The sequence below is a fragment of the Nyctereutes procyonoides genome, unplaced genomic scaffold (assembly GCF_905146905.1).
Source record: "Nyctereutes procyonoides isolate TBG_1078 unplaced genomic scaffold, NYPRO_anot_genome, whole genome shotgun sequence".
Lineage (NCBI taxonomy): Eukaryota > Metazoa > Chordata > Mammalia > Carnivora > Canidae > Nyctereutes > Nyctereutes procyonoides.
Genome location: NW_026575125.1, coordinates 46,933,020 through 46,950,811, shown reverse-complemented (window position 1 = coordinate 46,950,811; position 17,792 = coordinate 46,933,020). Strand labels below are relative to the sequence as shown.

Below are 17,792 nucleotides of genomic sequence, written 5' to 3'. Positions count from 1 at the left end.
GAACGATGTGTAGAACTAAGTTATTAATAAGATCCCTTTTTGGTACTAGAATTTTTCTATTTAGTCAGAATGGATGGTCTTGGGAGGTAGTAACCTAAAGTATTCACGCAGGGACTGGTTTGAATATCTACCAAGGAAAAGGGGTTCAATATGAAGACAACCTTTAGATCAGAGGCTGAATTTAAAGATAAATGAAAGAAAGCCCTCCTTGCCCCCAGGTAGAGGAAGTATGCCATGTGGAGGTAGATCTGAGGTCCAGGGCCTGGAACAGTTTTATGCTCAGAGACTGTTATGAAACAGTCTAGTTGGGTAACGAAACATGTATATTATGTAACCTTCCATAACAGCTACTGAAATGCTTAAGTGGTCATAGCACTTGCAGGACATCAAATGGCTTTTTGAGTCAGTTCTCCCTAAAATCCTTTTATAATCCATTTGAAATACAGGAATTCACGGTAATCATGCCATGGAATGAACACATTTGGTTTTCTTCCACCCCTTACCTCTGTATAACATGGCCCCAGCATGTGATTTCTCATCATGCAATATGCTTATAGCAGTTGCTTTATGTAAACAAAAGAGTAAACAGTACAGTGCAACCTCTCCAGACATTCTCAACAGGCTGCCATTTGAATGGGGCCTGTGATTACAGTACTTTTGATATCCTATCCAAATGAATGTCCCCTCTATTGTCAGAATGATCCTGCTTTTGGTTGTTCCTATTCTTGCCCAACATAGTCTCCTGGAACACTTTTCTCCCTACTGGTGTGTCACTGTGCTTTGAATATTTATTTGTTCCAATTTAACATAATAGAGACGGTAACTGTGCAGCCAAATTGTTATCCTGAAGGAAGAGGAAGAAAAGAGGAGGAGAAATAAGAGTAGTAGATCATTTCATTCTTTTTGATGGACTTGAGAAGAAGCACCAGCACTGTCTGAAAACTAAACTGTAAGAACAAATAGGATTAGATTTATAAAACCTTTGAGTTGGTCAGCTTATTCACTGAGAATGTGCCCTATATTCAGGACACAAATCCCTATAAATCTTACCAACCAACTAAATTGTTATGTCTTTTTTTCTGTTTAGGAACTTAAAAAAATAGTCATTTTAAGACACTACCAACCACTTTTAAGTACTGGTTCAAAAAAAAAAAGGATAAGAATTCTAGAAAATAAGAGAAAAAAATGGAATAAAAATGAGTGCATGTTTGTTTACAGCCTTGAGTTTGATTCTTGTTTTGTTTTGGTAGGAAACTGTCTTATCATAGAGCAAAGGTGGGGTCGGGGAGTGGAGGGCAACTATGAGTTATGCACTGGAATTCAACCCATAGAAGGCTGAAAAATCAGGAGACTGGACAGTGGAGAGATGAATGTGGAATATGAGGGACCCCCATGGAATGGAAGATCATCTATCTTTCCCAGTATACTGTCTCATCAACCTGACTTAGTGAGTTGCTCTTACTTCATTTCCGAGGCAAGCTGAAGTCAAAGAAGAAAAGATGGTTAATGATCTCATTGTGCATGCATGCACATGCACAAAGAAAAGACCAGTGCAGCTCCTCTAGTGCAGTCTATGCTGCTCACATGGTGTCATGGCGCCTGCGGTGCAAGGATAGGTGCTCAGAGCGAGAAAAGCTACGGTTGCAGCCTGTGCACTGGAAGGGCTTGATGCCAGTGTGCTTGCGAAAATGGCGGGTGAGCTCATCTGAACGAGCAAATTTCCAGGAGCAGCCATCCCAGGTGCATTTATAAGGCTTCTCTCCTAAACGGGGGAATATGACAAAATGAAAGGAGTCAGAGAAGAGATGCTTGGATACTGGAAAGAGAACAGAGTATATAACCCTTTATCAAGGCTTTGGTCAAAACTTGTGGCAATCACTTTGAAGAAATGCTCTCTACCCTTATAGTAATACTAAAGAGAAGCCAACATGGCAGAAAGGAAACCATGTAGGTGCTGGTTGAAACAGACCTTTGCGTGTATTCTGGCTCTACTACATACTGGCTGTGTGACCTTAAATACGCCACTACTCCCTGGTAGTCTGTTTTCTCATCTCTAAAGGGGGAAAAATATCTCACAGGATGCTTGAAACATCTTTTTATTTATTTATTTTTATCACAGTAAGCAATAAAACTTAGATCCAGGTCAGCCCCGGTGGCTCAGCGGTTTAGCGCCACCTTCAGCCCAGAGCCTGATCCTGGAGACCAGGGATCCAGTCCCATGTTGGGCTCCAAGCATGGAGCCTGCTTCTCCCTCCTCCTGTCTCTCTCTCTCTCTCTCTCTCTGCGCCTCTCATGAATAAAAAAATAAAGTCTTAAAAAAAACTTGAATCCAAACCCAGGCCTCTGTTACTTTTCACTATACCACATTATAGTAACCATTACTTCTAATAGCTCCTAATCAATACTCAAAAATAAAACCATATACATAGAAAGAATGTGATTTACTAGAATGGGCTCTCTGTTAAGGCTATAGGACTTCTTCTATGTAAGGTCAGACACTCAGGGGAATGGAATGGAATTAGAAAAAGCTCATAAAAAAGAAAGAAAAAGCTCATCAAATTTGAAATAGCTCCATCCTTAGTATCTTTAGGTTGCATCTGATTTATGTATGAAATATGTATGCTTCAGATAGAAAGCTAAATGCAATAAAGGTAACATAAAAAACATTAACACAGTATGACCCCATTATGTTATATAGATCACACATCACATTTGGGATAAAGGTAATATCAATATTCTTAAGGGTAATTTATGAGAAATGATTACCAGTGAATGAATATGTGGAAAATGAGGATCAAAGAAGCAGAAAAATAACATTTCCTTTTTTACCACCTTTCTGTATTGTTTGAATGTTTTAAAATTCATGATATTGTATCTTATAATAAAAATTTTAAAATTAAAATTTTAAAATAGATAAAAATCTCCCTACAGGGAGATTGACGGTTGGAAGTTGGTGATGAAGTAGGAGGACCCTAGGCTCACTCTGTCCAATGAATACAACTGGATAACCATCAAAACATGCTAAATAGCCTAGAAATTGACCTGAGGACTGGTAGAAAAAAATGTCCTTAACTAAAGTTAGAGAAGAGACCACATTGAAGAAGGTAGAAAGTGAGAAGAGAGTTTGAGAGAGAAACGAATTGTGGCTGCTGTGGTGGAGAGGGATCCATGGCTATGGAGAAGGGCAAAAGTCTGACTAACACACAGGGGAGCACACAGGGAAAACAAATCCCCACAGCAATTGTCTTGGAAAACTAGAGGGATGGAATTTCCTGAGTTTTGCAACAAGCAGGGCTTAAAACCTGGAGTTTTAAAGGTCAGTGGACTTGGATGGCATAGAGCCTAGTGGGCACTGGGGCTGCTCCTAGAAAGAAGGCAGGCAAACAACCAATGGACATACAGCACAGAAACAATGACTAGAAGAGTGCCTAGGGCACAGACTGGGGAGGTTATTTACTTATCTCAGAGCCTATCCCAGAGTGGCAGTGTTTATAGAGAGACCCCTCTGGGAACAAAGGAACTGGCTGGTACCATTTCCTTCTCCTATCCCTCAACATAAGCACAAGGCCATCTGTGAGAACCAGCACAGTGCTTATACTCTGTACTTAACTGGCTTGTACCAAACCCCACCACCCCATGCTTTGGTGGAATCATCCCTTTCAGTCTAGCTTGCCTTAGTCCTAGCATAGTGGACCCCTTATCCCCAGAAGACTGCCTCAAAACCCTGCTCACATTGTGTCTCCCATTTTGTGAGTTTTGCAAAGACTTGGTTCCAGTAGCAGTGGTGACAGGTCTCATTTCACAATCAGTCCAGAGACAGATAGTTAAAAAGTACCATGTTCAAGCCATGAACCAAACACTCCCCACAACAGGTAAGAGAGCCTCTACAGACAACTGGCCTAAGGAATAAAATGGCCAGGACAAACAGCAGAGAACACACAGCACATAATAGAGACACTCTAGGAAGTGTGATGACCTAGGGAACATAGAACATCACAGATCAGAGCACTATACGGGACCTGTTCTTCATAAGGCCATTACCTTCAAGAACAAGAGACATAGCTGACTTTCCTAATACAGAGAACAGACACAGAGACCTAGACAAAATGAGAAGACAGAGAAATTTATCCCAAATGAAAGGACAGGATAAGCCCACAGGTAGATATTTAAGCAAAACAGATATAAGTAACATGCCTGATAAGGAATTTAAAATAACAATCATAAGGATACTCACTGTGCTTGAGGAAAAAGTGGAAGATATAAGTGAGACCCATAACACAGAGATAAGGAATAACATAGCAGAGATAAGGGCTCAATACATGAAATGAGAAACATGCTTGATGGAAAGAACTGCAGGCTGGAAGAAGCAGAGGAACAAAATAGTGACTTAGAATATAGAGTAATAGATAGTAATCAAGCTGAACAAAAGAGAGCAAAAAGGAATTATATAAAACGAGAATAGACTTAGGGAGCTCAGTGACTACATTAGACATAATAACATTCATATAATAGGAGTTCCCAGAAGAAGAGAGAGAAAAGGAACAGAAACTTTATTTGAAGAAATAACAGCTGAAAACTTCCCTAATTTGGGAAGAAAACAGCTATCCAGATCAAGGAGACACAAAGAACTTCCATCAAAATCAATAAAGCAGTCAGATTGAACACCAATAAAAAATAAATTTATTATTTAAAAAATCAATAAAGGAGATCCACACCAAAACAAATGGTAATTATATTTGCAAAATTTAGTTATAAAGAAACATTCTTAAAGCAGCAAGACAAAAGAGGACAGTAAGTAACAAGGACAAATCCATAAGACTAGCAGAAGATTTTTCAACAGAAACTTTGCAAGTCAGAGGGCATGATATATTCAAACTGCTGATGGTGAAAATATGTAAACAGAGATGCTCTGTGGGGAACCAGCTGCAGAGCTTATCTGAGAACTGAATCCCATAGGCTTTTGCACACTGGGGATACATGAGGTCCTGAATTGACACCCTGACTGTTGACCACATTATTCTCCAAATACAGCTCGTCCACTCCCCCTCCTTGAGCCGATAGCCTATTCTTTTACCATTTTTTATTGGAGTTCAATTTGCCAACATATGGCATAATACCCAGTGCTGATCCCACCAAGTGCCCCCCTCAGTGCCCATCACCCAGTCACCCCAACCCCCCGCCCACTTCCCTTTCCACTACCCCTTGTTCATTTCCCAGAGTTAGGTGTCTCTCATGTTTTGTCACCCTCACTGATAGTTTCGCTCATATTCTCTCCTTTCCCCTTTATTCCCTTTCACTATTTTTTATATTCCCCAAATGAATGAGACCATATAATGTTTGTCCTTCTCCGATTGACTTATTTCACTCAGCATAATACTCTTTTACCATTTGAAGTAAACACATTTTTCTCTGCTTCCCAAAGTTAATCATTCCTATAGCCAAACTGCTAGCTCTCTTAATAAAAACTGGAGGAGACAAAACCTTGGGGTGCAAGTCCAAGTCCTAGTCCAAATCCAAGTCTTGGTCCCCCTGTCCCCCAGACTAAAATTCAGTGAGACTCTGAGTCTTTCTTCATATTGTCACCTCCAACTATCCTGGCTCCATGGCATCTAATGAGCAAGGCTATCATTTAGAATAGAAGGAAAGATAAAGCATTTCCCAGACAAACAAAAGCTAAAAAGTTCCTGACCACTAAACTAATTCTGCAAGAAATATTAAAGGGTATACTTTGAGTGGAAAAGAGAGACTCAGAAGGATAGCCTGAAGATAGGAAACACAAAAGCAATAACAATGAGTACTTTTTTTTTAAAATGAGGCAATGAACTGACAAAATAAAAGGATATAATATATGATAAAACCTACCCAAAATGTGGGGAGGAAAGGAGTGACAAATAGGTTCAAACTTAAATGACAATCAACTTAATATAGATATGCAGAAAAGGTTATACATAAACCTAATGGTGACTATATATCAAAACCCATTGGTAAGTTGGGGGAAGATGGGAGAGGAGTAGGAGGACCCTAGGCTTACCTCATCCCATGAACACAACCAGATAACCATCAAATCATCCTAAAAACCCAGAAATAGACCTTAAGACTGTCAGAAAAACTCCACAATATATGAAGGGAGAGAGGAGGCAACATCAAAGAAGGTAGAAAGTATGGGGACATGGTTTAGGGGAGAAATGGATTCCAGGAGCTGTGGAGAGGAGGGAACCATGGTTGCAGAGCAGGTGTGAGAGAGAGAGGAGTACACTGGCGAACATGCAAGAGTGTTTCCCAAAGACGCTGTCTTGGAAAAAAGGAGAGGGGTTGCAACTCGTGAGTTCTTGCAATCAGTGGAGCTTAACGCATGAGTTTTAAAGGACATCAGGCTTGGATGGTATAGAGCTGAGAAGGCACTGCACTGCTCCAGGAGAATAGGCAGATAAATAACCCAGAGAGACATAGCATGGAAACCATAATCTGAAGAGTGCCTGTGGCACATGGAGAGGAGATAACTCACTCTTCTTGGAGTATGTCCCTCAGAGGCAGCATTCTCAGAGACATCTCTCTGGGCAAAAGGAGTTGGCTGATGCCATTTCCCTTTTCTGCCCTGGCAGCATAAACAGAGCCTCCTGTGGGAAGCAGTGCAGTACTGACACAGGCTGCCTAACTAGCATACACCAGGTCTTACACCCCTACACTCTGGTGGGACAGCCCTTTGGAGTCATGCTTGTCTGAGAGCCAGTGCAGCAGACTCCCACCTCCAGAACACCAACACAAACCCTTGCCCACACCATGTTTCCTAACCAGAGAGCTTTGCATGGCCTCAATTCTAGTATAGGTGGTGATAGGTCTCATTTCATATGCAGATTAGAGCATACCAAGTTAAAACTCACCAGAATCAGGCCAGGGACCAAACATTGTCCTTAGTAGACAAGAAGAACCTGTGTACACAATTGACTTAAAGGATAGAGCAGCCAAAACACAACAACACAACAGCAGAACACATGCAGTGGACACCAGACACTCCTGGAAGTATCAGACCCTCGGCACTACATGACCTCCACATAGTTCAAGAAACAGGAGAAATAACTTGCTTTTCTAACACACAGAAGCAGAGATGTAGACAAAATGCAAGGACAGAGGAATTTATCCCAAATGAAGGAACAAGTTGAAAACACAGGCAGACATCTAAGTGAAACAGATATAAGTAATATGCCTAATGGAGAATTTACAATGCCAAACAGAAGGACACACATTGAGCTTGAGAAAAGCATACAGGAATCAGTGAGACCTTCACCACAGAGATAAAAGACGTAAAAAAAAAGAATCAGAGATGAAATGATGCCATGAGATTAGATATAAACAAGATGCAAGGGAGAGCAGACTGAAAGCAGCAGAGGAAAAGATTATAAACCTAGAAGACAAAGTAATGGAAAGTGATTAAGCTGAGCAAAAAGAGAGAAGGAAGAATTACAGAACATGGGAATAGACATAGGGAATTCAGTGACTCCATCAGATATAATAACATTTGTAATATAAGGAGTCCCAGTTGAAGTAAAGAAAAAAAGGGGCACAAAATTTACTTGAAGCAATAATAGTTGAACATTCCCTAATCTGGGGAAGGAAACAGATATTCAGATTCAGGAGACACAGAGAACTCCCATCAAAATCAACAAAATCTGGCCATCAACAAGACATTTTGTACTTAAATTTGTGAAATATAGTGACAAAGAAAATAATCTTAAAAGCATTAAGAAAAAACAATCCTTAACATACAAAGGAAAACACAGGTTAACTGGAGATTTCTCAACAGAATGTGGCAAGGTAGAAGGAAATGGCTTGGTATATTCAAAGTGCTGAAAGGGAAAATTCTGCAGCCAAGAATGCTCTGTCCAGCAAGTCTATCATTCATAATACAAGGAGAGAAAAATAATTTCCCACACAAATAAAAACAAAAGGAGTTTGTGACCACAAAACCAGCCATGCAGGATACATAAAATAAACTTTTGAGTGAAAAGGAGAGACCAAAAGCAACAAAGACAAGAATGGATTAGAGAAAATTTTTAGAAACAATGTCAAAAGAAGTAATAAAATAGCAATAAATATATATCTATCAATAATTACTTTGAATGTCAATGTAATAAATGCTCCAATCAAAAGACATAGGATGTCAGAATGTATAAAAAGAACAAGACCCATCTATATGCTGCCTGCAAGAGACTCATTAGAGGCTGAAGGACACTTGCAGATTGAAAGTGAGGGGACAGAGAAATATCTTTCATGCAAATGAAGGTCAAAAGAAAGCCAGAATAGCAATACTTATATCAGACAAACTAGATTTAAAACAAAGACTGTAACAAGACAAATAAGGGCACTATACAATCAAAAAGAGTAAATCAAACAAGAAGATAGAAAAGTGGAAATATATATAAACCCAATATGGGAGAACCCAAATATATAAAACAATTAATGACAAATAGAACCAATTGACAATAATGCAATAATAGTCTTTAACACCACTCTTATACCAATGGGCATATCAAATAAACAGAAAATCACTGAAGAACCAATAGCTTTGAATGACTCACTGAACCAGATGGATTTAACAGATAGGTTCAGAACATTTCTTCCTAAAACAGTAAAACACACATTCTTTTCAAGCACACAGGGAACATTCTACAGAATAAATCACACACTAAGTCACACAACAGGCCTCAACAAATACAAAGAGACTTAAATCGTATTATGGACCTTTTCCTGCCACAACTGTATGAAACTAGAAATAAATAACAAAAAACTCTGGAAAGACCATAGGGTGTCCAGGTAGTTCATTTGGTTAAGTGTTTGCCTTCAGCTCAGCTTTTTTCCCCCCTGGTGTCAGCCTCCCTGATCAGCAGAGTAAGCTTCTCCCTCTGCCCCTCCCCTGCCACTCATGCTCTTGCTCTTTCTGTCATAAATAAATAAATAGTCTTGAAAAAATCTGGAAAAATAAAAAATACAAGGTTATACAACATTGCACTAAAAAATGAATGGATCAGAGGGCGGGGCAAGATGGTGAAGGGTAGGGTCCCCAAGTCACCTGTGCCCACCAACTTACCTAGATAACTTTCAAATCATCCTGAAAAACTACGAATTCGACCTGAGATTTAAAGAGAGAACAGCTGGAATGCTACAGAGAGAAAGGTTTGCGCTTCTAACAAATTAGAAAGGCGGAAAAAAAATAAAAAAGAATCAAGTGGGGGAGGCCTCCCCACCACACCCCCCGCGAGGAGCTGGGCTAAGGCCGGGCAACGAAAACCTCCTGGGACAGGAAAGCCCAGTCCCAGAGAAGCAGGAATTTTAAAAATCCGCCTCAGATTCTTCCCAGACAGAAAGGCACTTAGCAGGGAAATCGGGCAGAACTGCAGGAAGGGCAGTGGAGCCTCCAGTCTCCCAGAGTCACTAATAGAGGACGTGCACCCGGGGGAGAGCGCGCCACAGACTGCAGGCCAAGGACTGTAAAGGGCTGGAGCACACGCCCTGCAGGGCCTCAGGAGAAGCTCTGGTGTTGGCTCCAGGCAGAGGGGGCTGTGCCCTGCTGCTTTCAGAAGCCGCAGCCCCAGGAGCAGGATTCCAGCAGCACAGGCCCCAGATCCCAGGGTGCCAAGCAGACACAGCCCAGGATCCTACACTCCCCGCGGGACAGGGGGGAAGTGGGGGAGGGCACAGGACAGCGAGAACTTCCCTGCTACCGGGCGCCCCCAAGCTGTGCAGATCAGCAACCCCCGCCCCAGAGCATCCAGGCCAGTGTGGACTGGGAAACTGTGGTAGTTATTGTGGGAGATGACTCTAGAGCTGGAGAGCTGGACGCCGCCAGTTATGTGTTCCTCCTGGTGTAACCCTATGCCTGGGATGGAGAGGGGACGCCAGGAAAATGGGCCTCAGGGGGTAAACAGCTCCCGCTGAACCCGGCACTTGGCGGGGGCAGGGCAGATCTCCCCCCCACACACACACACCTAAGAATGAGCGCAGTGGACCCCACCCACAGAAGACCAACCAGAAGGACAGGGGAAGAGGAAGTTCTTTCTTTTTTTTTTTCTTTTTCGAAGAGCAAGTTCTTGACCGAGCAACACTGGAAAGCTCCAGGGGAAGTCGAGGGATTTACAGTATATAGAAACAGAGGGTACCCCTCCTTTTTCCAGTACAACTCATTTTTGGCCACTCTGCACTGAGCAAAATGACTAGAAAGAAAAACTCACCCCAAAAGAAAGAACTAGTACTCTCTGGCACAGAATTACAGAATTTGGATTACAATTCGATGTCACAAACCCAATTCAGAAGCACAATTATAAAGCTACTGAGGGCTCTGGAGAAAAGCATAAAGGATTCAAGAGACTTCATGACTGCAGAATTTAGATCTAATCAGGCCAAAATTAAAAATCAATTAAATGAGATGCAATCCAAACTGCAGGTCCTAATGATGAGAGTTAATGAGGTAGAAGAAAGAGTGAGTGAACATAGAAGACAAGTTGATGGCAAAGAAGGAAGCTGAGGAAAAAAGAGACAAATAATTAAAAGACCATGAGGAAAGGTTAAGGGAAATGACAGCCTCAGAAAGAAAAATCTATGTTTAATTGGGGTTCCAGAGGACGCTGAAAGGGACAGAGATTCAGAAAGCATATTTGAACAAATCATAGCTGAGAACTTCCCTAATTTGGGGAGGGAAACAGGCATTCAGATCCAGGAGATAGAGAGGTACCCCCCTAAAATCAATAAAAACCGTTCAACACCTGGACATTTAATAGTGACACTTGCAAATTCTAAAAATAAAGAGAAAATCCTTAAAACAGCAAGAGATAAGAGATCAAACTCTCCCTCTTTGCAGATGACATGATACTGTCCATAGAAAACCCAAAAGACTCCACCCCCAGATTGCTAGAACTCATACAGCAATTTGGGAGTGTGGCAGGATACAAAATCAATGCCCAGAAATCAGTGGCATTTCTATACACGAACAATGAGACTGAAGAAAGAGAATTTAAGGAGTCAATCCCATTGACAATTGTACCCAAAAGCATGAGATACCTAGGAATAAACCTATCCAAAGAGGTAAAGGATCTATGCCCTAAAAACTATAGAACATTTCTGAAAAAAATTGAGGAAGACACAAAGAGATGGAAAAATATTCCAGGCTCATGGATTGGAAGAATTAATATTGTGAAAATATCAATGTTACACAGGGCAATTTACAAGTTTCATGCAATCCCTATCAAAATACCATGGACTTTCTTCAGAGAGTTGGAACAAATCATGTTAAGATTTGTGTGGAATCAGAAAAGACCCCGAATAGCCAGGGGAGTTTTAAAAAAGAAAACCATATCTGGGGGCATCACAATGCCAGATTTCAGGTTGTACTACAAAGCTGTGGTCATCAAGACAGTGTGGTACTGGCACAAAAACAGACACATAGATAATTGGAACAGAATAGAGATCCCAGAAGTGGACCCTCAACTTTATGGTCAAATAGTATTCAACAAAGCAGGAAAGACTATCCACTGGTAAAAGGACAGTCTCTTCAATAAACGGTGCTGGGAAAATTGGACAGCCATGTGCAGGAGAATGAAACTAGACCATTCTCTTACACCATACACAAAGATAAACTCAAAATGGATGAAAGATCCAAATGTAAGACAAAAATCCATCAAAATCCTAGAGGAGAACACAGGCAGCACCCTTTTTGAACTTGGCCACAGCAACTTCTTGCAAGATACATCTATGAAGGCAAGGGAAGCAATAGCAAAAATGAACTATTGAGACTTCATCAAGATAAAAAGTTTTTGCACTGCAAAAGAAACAGTCAACAAAACTAAAAGACAACCTACAGAATGGGAGAAGATATTTGCAAATGACCTATCAGATAAAGGGCTAGTATCCAAGATCTATAAAGAACTTTTAAAACTCAACAGCAAAGAAACAAACAATCCAATCATGAAACGGGTAAAAGACATGAACAGAAATTTCACCAAAGAAGATATACACATGGCCATCAAGCACATGAGAAAATGCTCGGCAACACTTGCCATCAGGGAAATACAAATCAAAAGCACAATGAGATACCACTTCACCCCAGTGAGAATGGGGAAAATTAACAAGGCAGGAAACAAGAAATGTTGGAGAGGATGTGGAGAAAGGGGAACCCTCTTGCACTGTTGGTGGGAATGTGAACTGCTACAGCCACTCTGCAAAACTGTGTGGAGGTTCGTCATAGTGTTAAAAATAGAACTACTCTATGACTCAGCAATTGCACTGCTGGGGATTTACCCCAAAGATACAGATGCAGTGAAACACCGGACACCTCCACCCCAATGTTTATAGCAGCAATGTGCACAATAGCCAAACTGTTGAAAGAGCCTTGGTGTCCATCGAAAGATGAATGGATAAAGAAGATGTGGTATATGTATACAATGGAAAATTACTCAGCCATTAAAAAAGACAAATACCATTTGCTTCGACGTGGATAGAACTGGAGGGTATTATGCTGTGTGAAGTAAGTCAATTAGAGAAGGACAAACATTATATGGTCTTATTCAGTTGGGGAATATAAAAACATTAGTGAAAGGGAATAAAGGGAAAAGGAGAGAAAATGAGTGGGAAATATCAGTGAGGGTGACAGAACATGAGAGACTCCTAACTCTGGGAAACGAACATGGGGTAGTGGATGGGGAGGTGGGTGGGGGAATGGGTGACTGGGTGATGGGCACTGAGGGGGCACTTGACGGGATGAGCACTGGGTGTTATGCTATATGTTTGCAAATCAAATTCCAATAAAAATATACAAAAACAAAACAAAACAAAAGAATGTGTCAATCAGAAAATAAAAGAAGTAAAAAATACAGGGAAACAAATGGAAATGTAAACACTACACTCTAAAAATTTTGTGTCCAGCCAAAATGGTACAAGAGGAAAATATACAGAAATACACGCCTACCTCAAGAAGAAAGAAATATCTCCAACAGCCTAACCTCACACCTGAAAAAGCCATAAAAAAGAACAGGAAAGCCTAAAGGCAGTAGAAGGAATAAAATAATAAAGATCAGACCAGAAATAAATGATATAGAAACTAAAAAAAGAACATTAAAAGTGATAAAGAAAACAAAGAGATGGCTTTTTGAAAATATTAATGAAATTGATAAACCCCCTAGCCAGAGTTATTAAAAAGAAAATCAAGAGGATGCACATAAATAAAATCATAAATAAGAGAGGAGAAATAACAACCAATACCACAGAAATACAAAGTATTATAATAGAATATTATAAATAAGTACATGCCAACAATCTGAAAGAAATGGATAAATTTCTAGAAACACATAAACTACAAAATGAAACCAGAAGAAATAGAAAGCTTGAGCAGCCTAATAACCAGCAAAAATTGAATCAGTAATAAAATAAACTGTATAATTAAAATATATATAATAAATTATATATATAGTTTATATATCTCAGCCATAAAAACATGAAATCTTGTCATTTGCAATGAAATGGATGGAGCTAGAGAGTATTATGCTAAGCAAAATAAGTCAGAGAAAGACAAATATCATATGATTTCATTCATATGTGGAATTTAAGAAACAAATGAATAAAGAGGGAGAAAAAAAGAGAGAGGCAAACCAAAAAACAAACCCTTAGCTATAGAGAAAAAAATTGATGGTTACCAGAGGAGAGATGGGGTTGGATGAGTAAAAGATGTAATGGGAATTAAGAACTGCACTTGTTGTGATGAGTCTTGTGTGATGTACATTGTTGATGAATCATTATATTGTACACCTGAAACAATATAACACTGAATATTAATCATACCTTAAAATAAAAATGTATAAAATAATATATATTATATATTATATATATAAATAATAGTGATTACTAGGGGCTGGTGGGGTGTTAATAAGGGGTACAAAGTATCAGTTTTGTAGAATATATAAGATCTAATGTAAAACAATCTGACTATACTTAAAAATGTTATACTGTATACTTGAAGTTTGTTAAGAGGGTAGAACGTAGGTGTTCCCATCAGTAAAAAAGTAACTATGAAGTAAGAAATATGTTATTTAGATTGATCATTGTGAATATTTCACAATGTGTACATATATCAAATTAACAAATTGCATATATTAAATATATACAATTTCATTTATTTTTAAAACTTTTTATTTAAATTCCACTTAGTTAACATAGTGCAATGTTAGTTCCAGGTGTACAATATAATGATTCAGCACTTTATACAACACCTGGTGCTTATCACAAGTGCACTCCTTAATTCCCATCACCTATTTAACCCATCCACCCCCCCACCTCCTGTCTGGTAACAATCAGTTTGTCCTCCATAGTTAAGAATGTGTTTCTTTGGGGCATCCGGGTGGCTCAGTTAGTTAAGCATCTGTCCTCAGCTCAGGTCGTGATCCCAGGGTCCTAGGATTGGAGCCCTACCTTAGGCTCTCTGCTCAATAGGGAGTCTATTTCTCCCTCTCTTTCTGCCTGCCACTCCTGCTTGTGCTCTGTCAAATAAATAAAGTCTTTTTTTTTTAAAAAAGTGTGTTTCTTCATTTGCTTCTCTCTTATTTTCCCCTATGTTCATTTGTTTTGTTTCTTAAATTCCACATAAGTGAAATCATATGGTATTTGCCTTTCTTTGGCTTACTTTGTTTAATACCCTCTAGCTCCAACCACATCACTGCAAATAGCAAGATTTCATTCTATTTTATTTTTTTTCTGTTTAGATGTTTATTATTTTTATATATAGAGAGAGGAATTTTCAGAGATTGAAGATGTTCTTTGAGATGTCCTCGGTACCAAGTAAAGTGGCAAGGACAGCATTTACCAAGTCAATTCATTTTCAATTTTCAAAGCTCAAAGGAGCCTCAATGTTATCTAGTGCAATCCTTTCACATTCTGGTTGAGGAGACTGAGGCCAAACAGGCAGAGGGACTTTCAAGGCAGCACCATTGATTGGAGACAGAGCCAGGTCTTGAACTCAGGTCTCCTAGGTATCTAATAAAAACTCATTAAATAGAATAAAACCATACCAATAAAATTACTTACAAAGCACTGCACAAACTCCCTATGTAAGGTGCTCCAAAAATGCTTCGATAAGAGTTTTAAAGCAGGTTCAAAGTTGTTAACTCATTTTTCAACTTGTCCCACAGATTTCATTCTATTTTAAAGTTAAGTAATATTCCATTGTGTATATATATATCTTCTGTATCCATTCATCAGCCAGCGGACACTTGGGCTAGCTCCATAATGTGGCTATTGTTGATAATGCTTCTATAACCATCATGGTGCACATATTCATTTGAATTAGTATTTTTGCATTATTTGCTTAAATACTTAGTAGTGTGATTGCTTAACCATAGGGTAATTCTATTTTAAATTTTAAAGAACCTCCATACTGTTTCCCAGAGTGGCCGCACCAGTTTGTATTCCCACCAATGGTGCAGGAGTGCTCCTTTTTCTCCACATCCTTGCCACATCTTTTGTTTCTTGTGTTGTTGATTTTAGCCATTCTGACAGAGGTAAGATGCTATTTCATTGTAGTTTTGATTTTCACTTCTTTGATGATGAATGATTTTGAGTATGTTTTCATGTGTCTGGTTGGTCATCTATATGTCTTCTTTGGAAAAAAATGTCTATTCCTGACTTCTGCCCATTTTTAAATTGGATTATTCATTGTTTACAAATATCTTCTCTCATTCTGTAGGCTGCCCTTTAGGTTTGTTGATTATTTCCGTCACTGTGTAGAAGCTTTTTATTTTGATGTAGTCCCAATAGTTTGTCTTTGCTTTTGTTTCCCTTGCCTCAGGAGACATATCAAGTTAAGAAGTTATTACGGCTGAGGTCAAAGAGTTTACTGCCTATACTCTCCTCGAGGATTTTGGTGGTTTCTTTTATCACATTTAGGTCTTTGGACAACTTTGTATTTATTTTTGTGTATGTTGGAAGCAAGTGGTCCAGTTCCATTCTTCTGTATGTGTCTGCCCAGTTTTCCCAACACCATTTGTTGGAGAGGCTATTTCCCATTGTATATCCTTTCTTTTTTTGTTGAAGGTAATTAATTGCCCATGTAGTTGTGGGTTCATTTCTGGGTTTTCTATTCTGTTCTACTAATGTATGTGTCTATCTTTTGTGTAGCACTGTCGTGATCGCTATGGCTTTGTAGTATAACTTAAGTATGGAATTGTGATTCCTTTAGCTTTGCTTTTCTTTTTCAAGGTTGCTTTGGCTCTTCAAGGTCTTGTGTGGTTCTACACAAATTTTAGGAATGTTTATTCTAACTCTTTGAAAAATGGTGTTGGAATTTTGATATGAATGAATTACATTAAATGTGAAATTTCTTTGGGTAGTATAGACATTTTAACAATATTTGTTCTTTCAATTCATGATGATGGAATGTCTTTTCATTTATTTCTGCTATTTCAATTTCTTTCATGAATGTTTATCATTTTCAGAGTACAAGTCTTTCACCTCTTTGCTACGTTTATTCCTATGTATCTTACTTGTTTTGGTGCAATTGTAAATGGATTGTTTTGTTAATTTCTTTTTCTATTGCTTCATTATTGGCGTGTAGAAATGCAACAGTTTCTGTACATCATTTTTTTTATCCTGTGACTTTGCCCAATTTGTTTATCAATTCTAACAGCTTTTTTTGTGGAGACTTATTTTCTATATAAAGTGTCATATCATCTGCAAATAGGGAAAGTTTTACTTTCTCCTTGATGATTTGGATGCCTTTTCTTTTCTTGTCTGATTCTTGTGGCTAAGATTTACAGTATTATGTTAAGTAAGAGTGGTATTAGTGAACATTCGTGTCTTCTTTATGACAGTAGAGGAAAACCTCTCAGTTTTTCCTCATTAAGGATGATATTAGATATGGGTTTCTCATATATGGTCTTTATTATGTTGAGGTATGTTTCCCCTAACCCTCTAACCCTACTTTGTGGGCTTTTATCACAAATGGATGTTGTACTTTGTCCAATCATTTTTCTGCACCTATTGAAATCCTATATTGTATCCTTTCTTTTATTAATGTGGTGTATCATGTTGATTGATTTGTGAATATGAAGCACTGTTTTTTTTTTTTGAAGCACTGTTTTAATCCAGGAATAAATCCCACTTGATTGTGGTGAATGATTTTTTAATGTAATGTTGGATTCAGTTTGCTAGTATTTTATGAGAATTTTTGCATCTATGTTCATCAGGGATATTGCCCTGTTTTTTTTTTTTTATTATTGATGTCTTTATCTGGTTTTGGTAACAGGGTAATACTGGCCTTGTAAGATGAATTTGGAAGTTTTCCATCCTTTTCTAATTTTTTTGGAGTAGTTTGAGAAGAATAGGTATTAACTCTTCTTAAATGTTTTATAGATATCTCCTGTGTAGCCATCTTGTCTTGGGAGTTTTGTTTGTTGGCAGTTTTTTTTTTATTAATGATTCAATTTCTATCCTGGTTATTGCTCTGTTCAAGTTGTCAGTTTCTTACTATTTCTGTTTTTGTAGTTTTTATGACCTTAGCAACTTATCCATTTGTTCCAGGTTGTCCAATTTCTGGGCATATTGTTTTTCATAACATTTTCTTAAAATAGTTTATATTTCTGTGGTGTTGGTCATTATTTTTCTTCTCTCATTTGTGATTTTTAAAATTTGAGTCCTTTCCCTTTTTGATGAGTCTGGCTAGAGTTTTATCAATTTCATTATTTTTTCAAAGAACCAGTTCTTTGTTTCATTGATCTGTTCTACGTTTTCTAAAGTTTTTTTTTATCATTTATTTCTGC

The 17,792-nt window shown here is 38.6% G+C and overlaps 1 protein-coding gene across 1 annotated transcript in view; it reads right to left on the bottom strand.

Annotated features, from left to right (window-relative positions):
* Positions 1-1,580: 1,580 nt before the first annotated feature.
* KLF8 (KLF transcription factor 8) overlaps positions 1,581-17,792 on the bottom strand; it is a 42,130-nt gene continuing 25,918 nt past the window's right edge. Inside the window, exon 5 of the mRNA XM_055338029.1 lies at positions 1,581-1,762. Coding sequence (XP_055194004.1) covers positions 1,581-1,762 — 182 coding nt within the window. The remainder of the gene's footprint in view (positions 1,763-17,792) is intronic.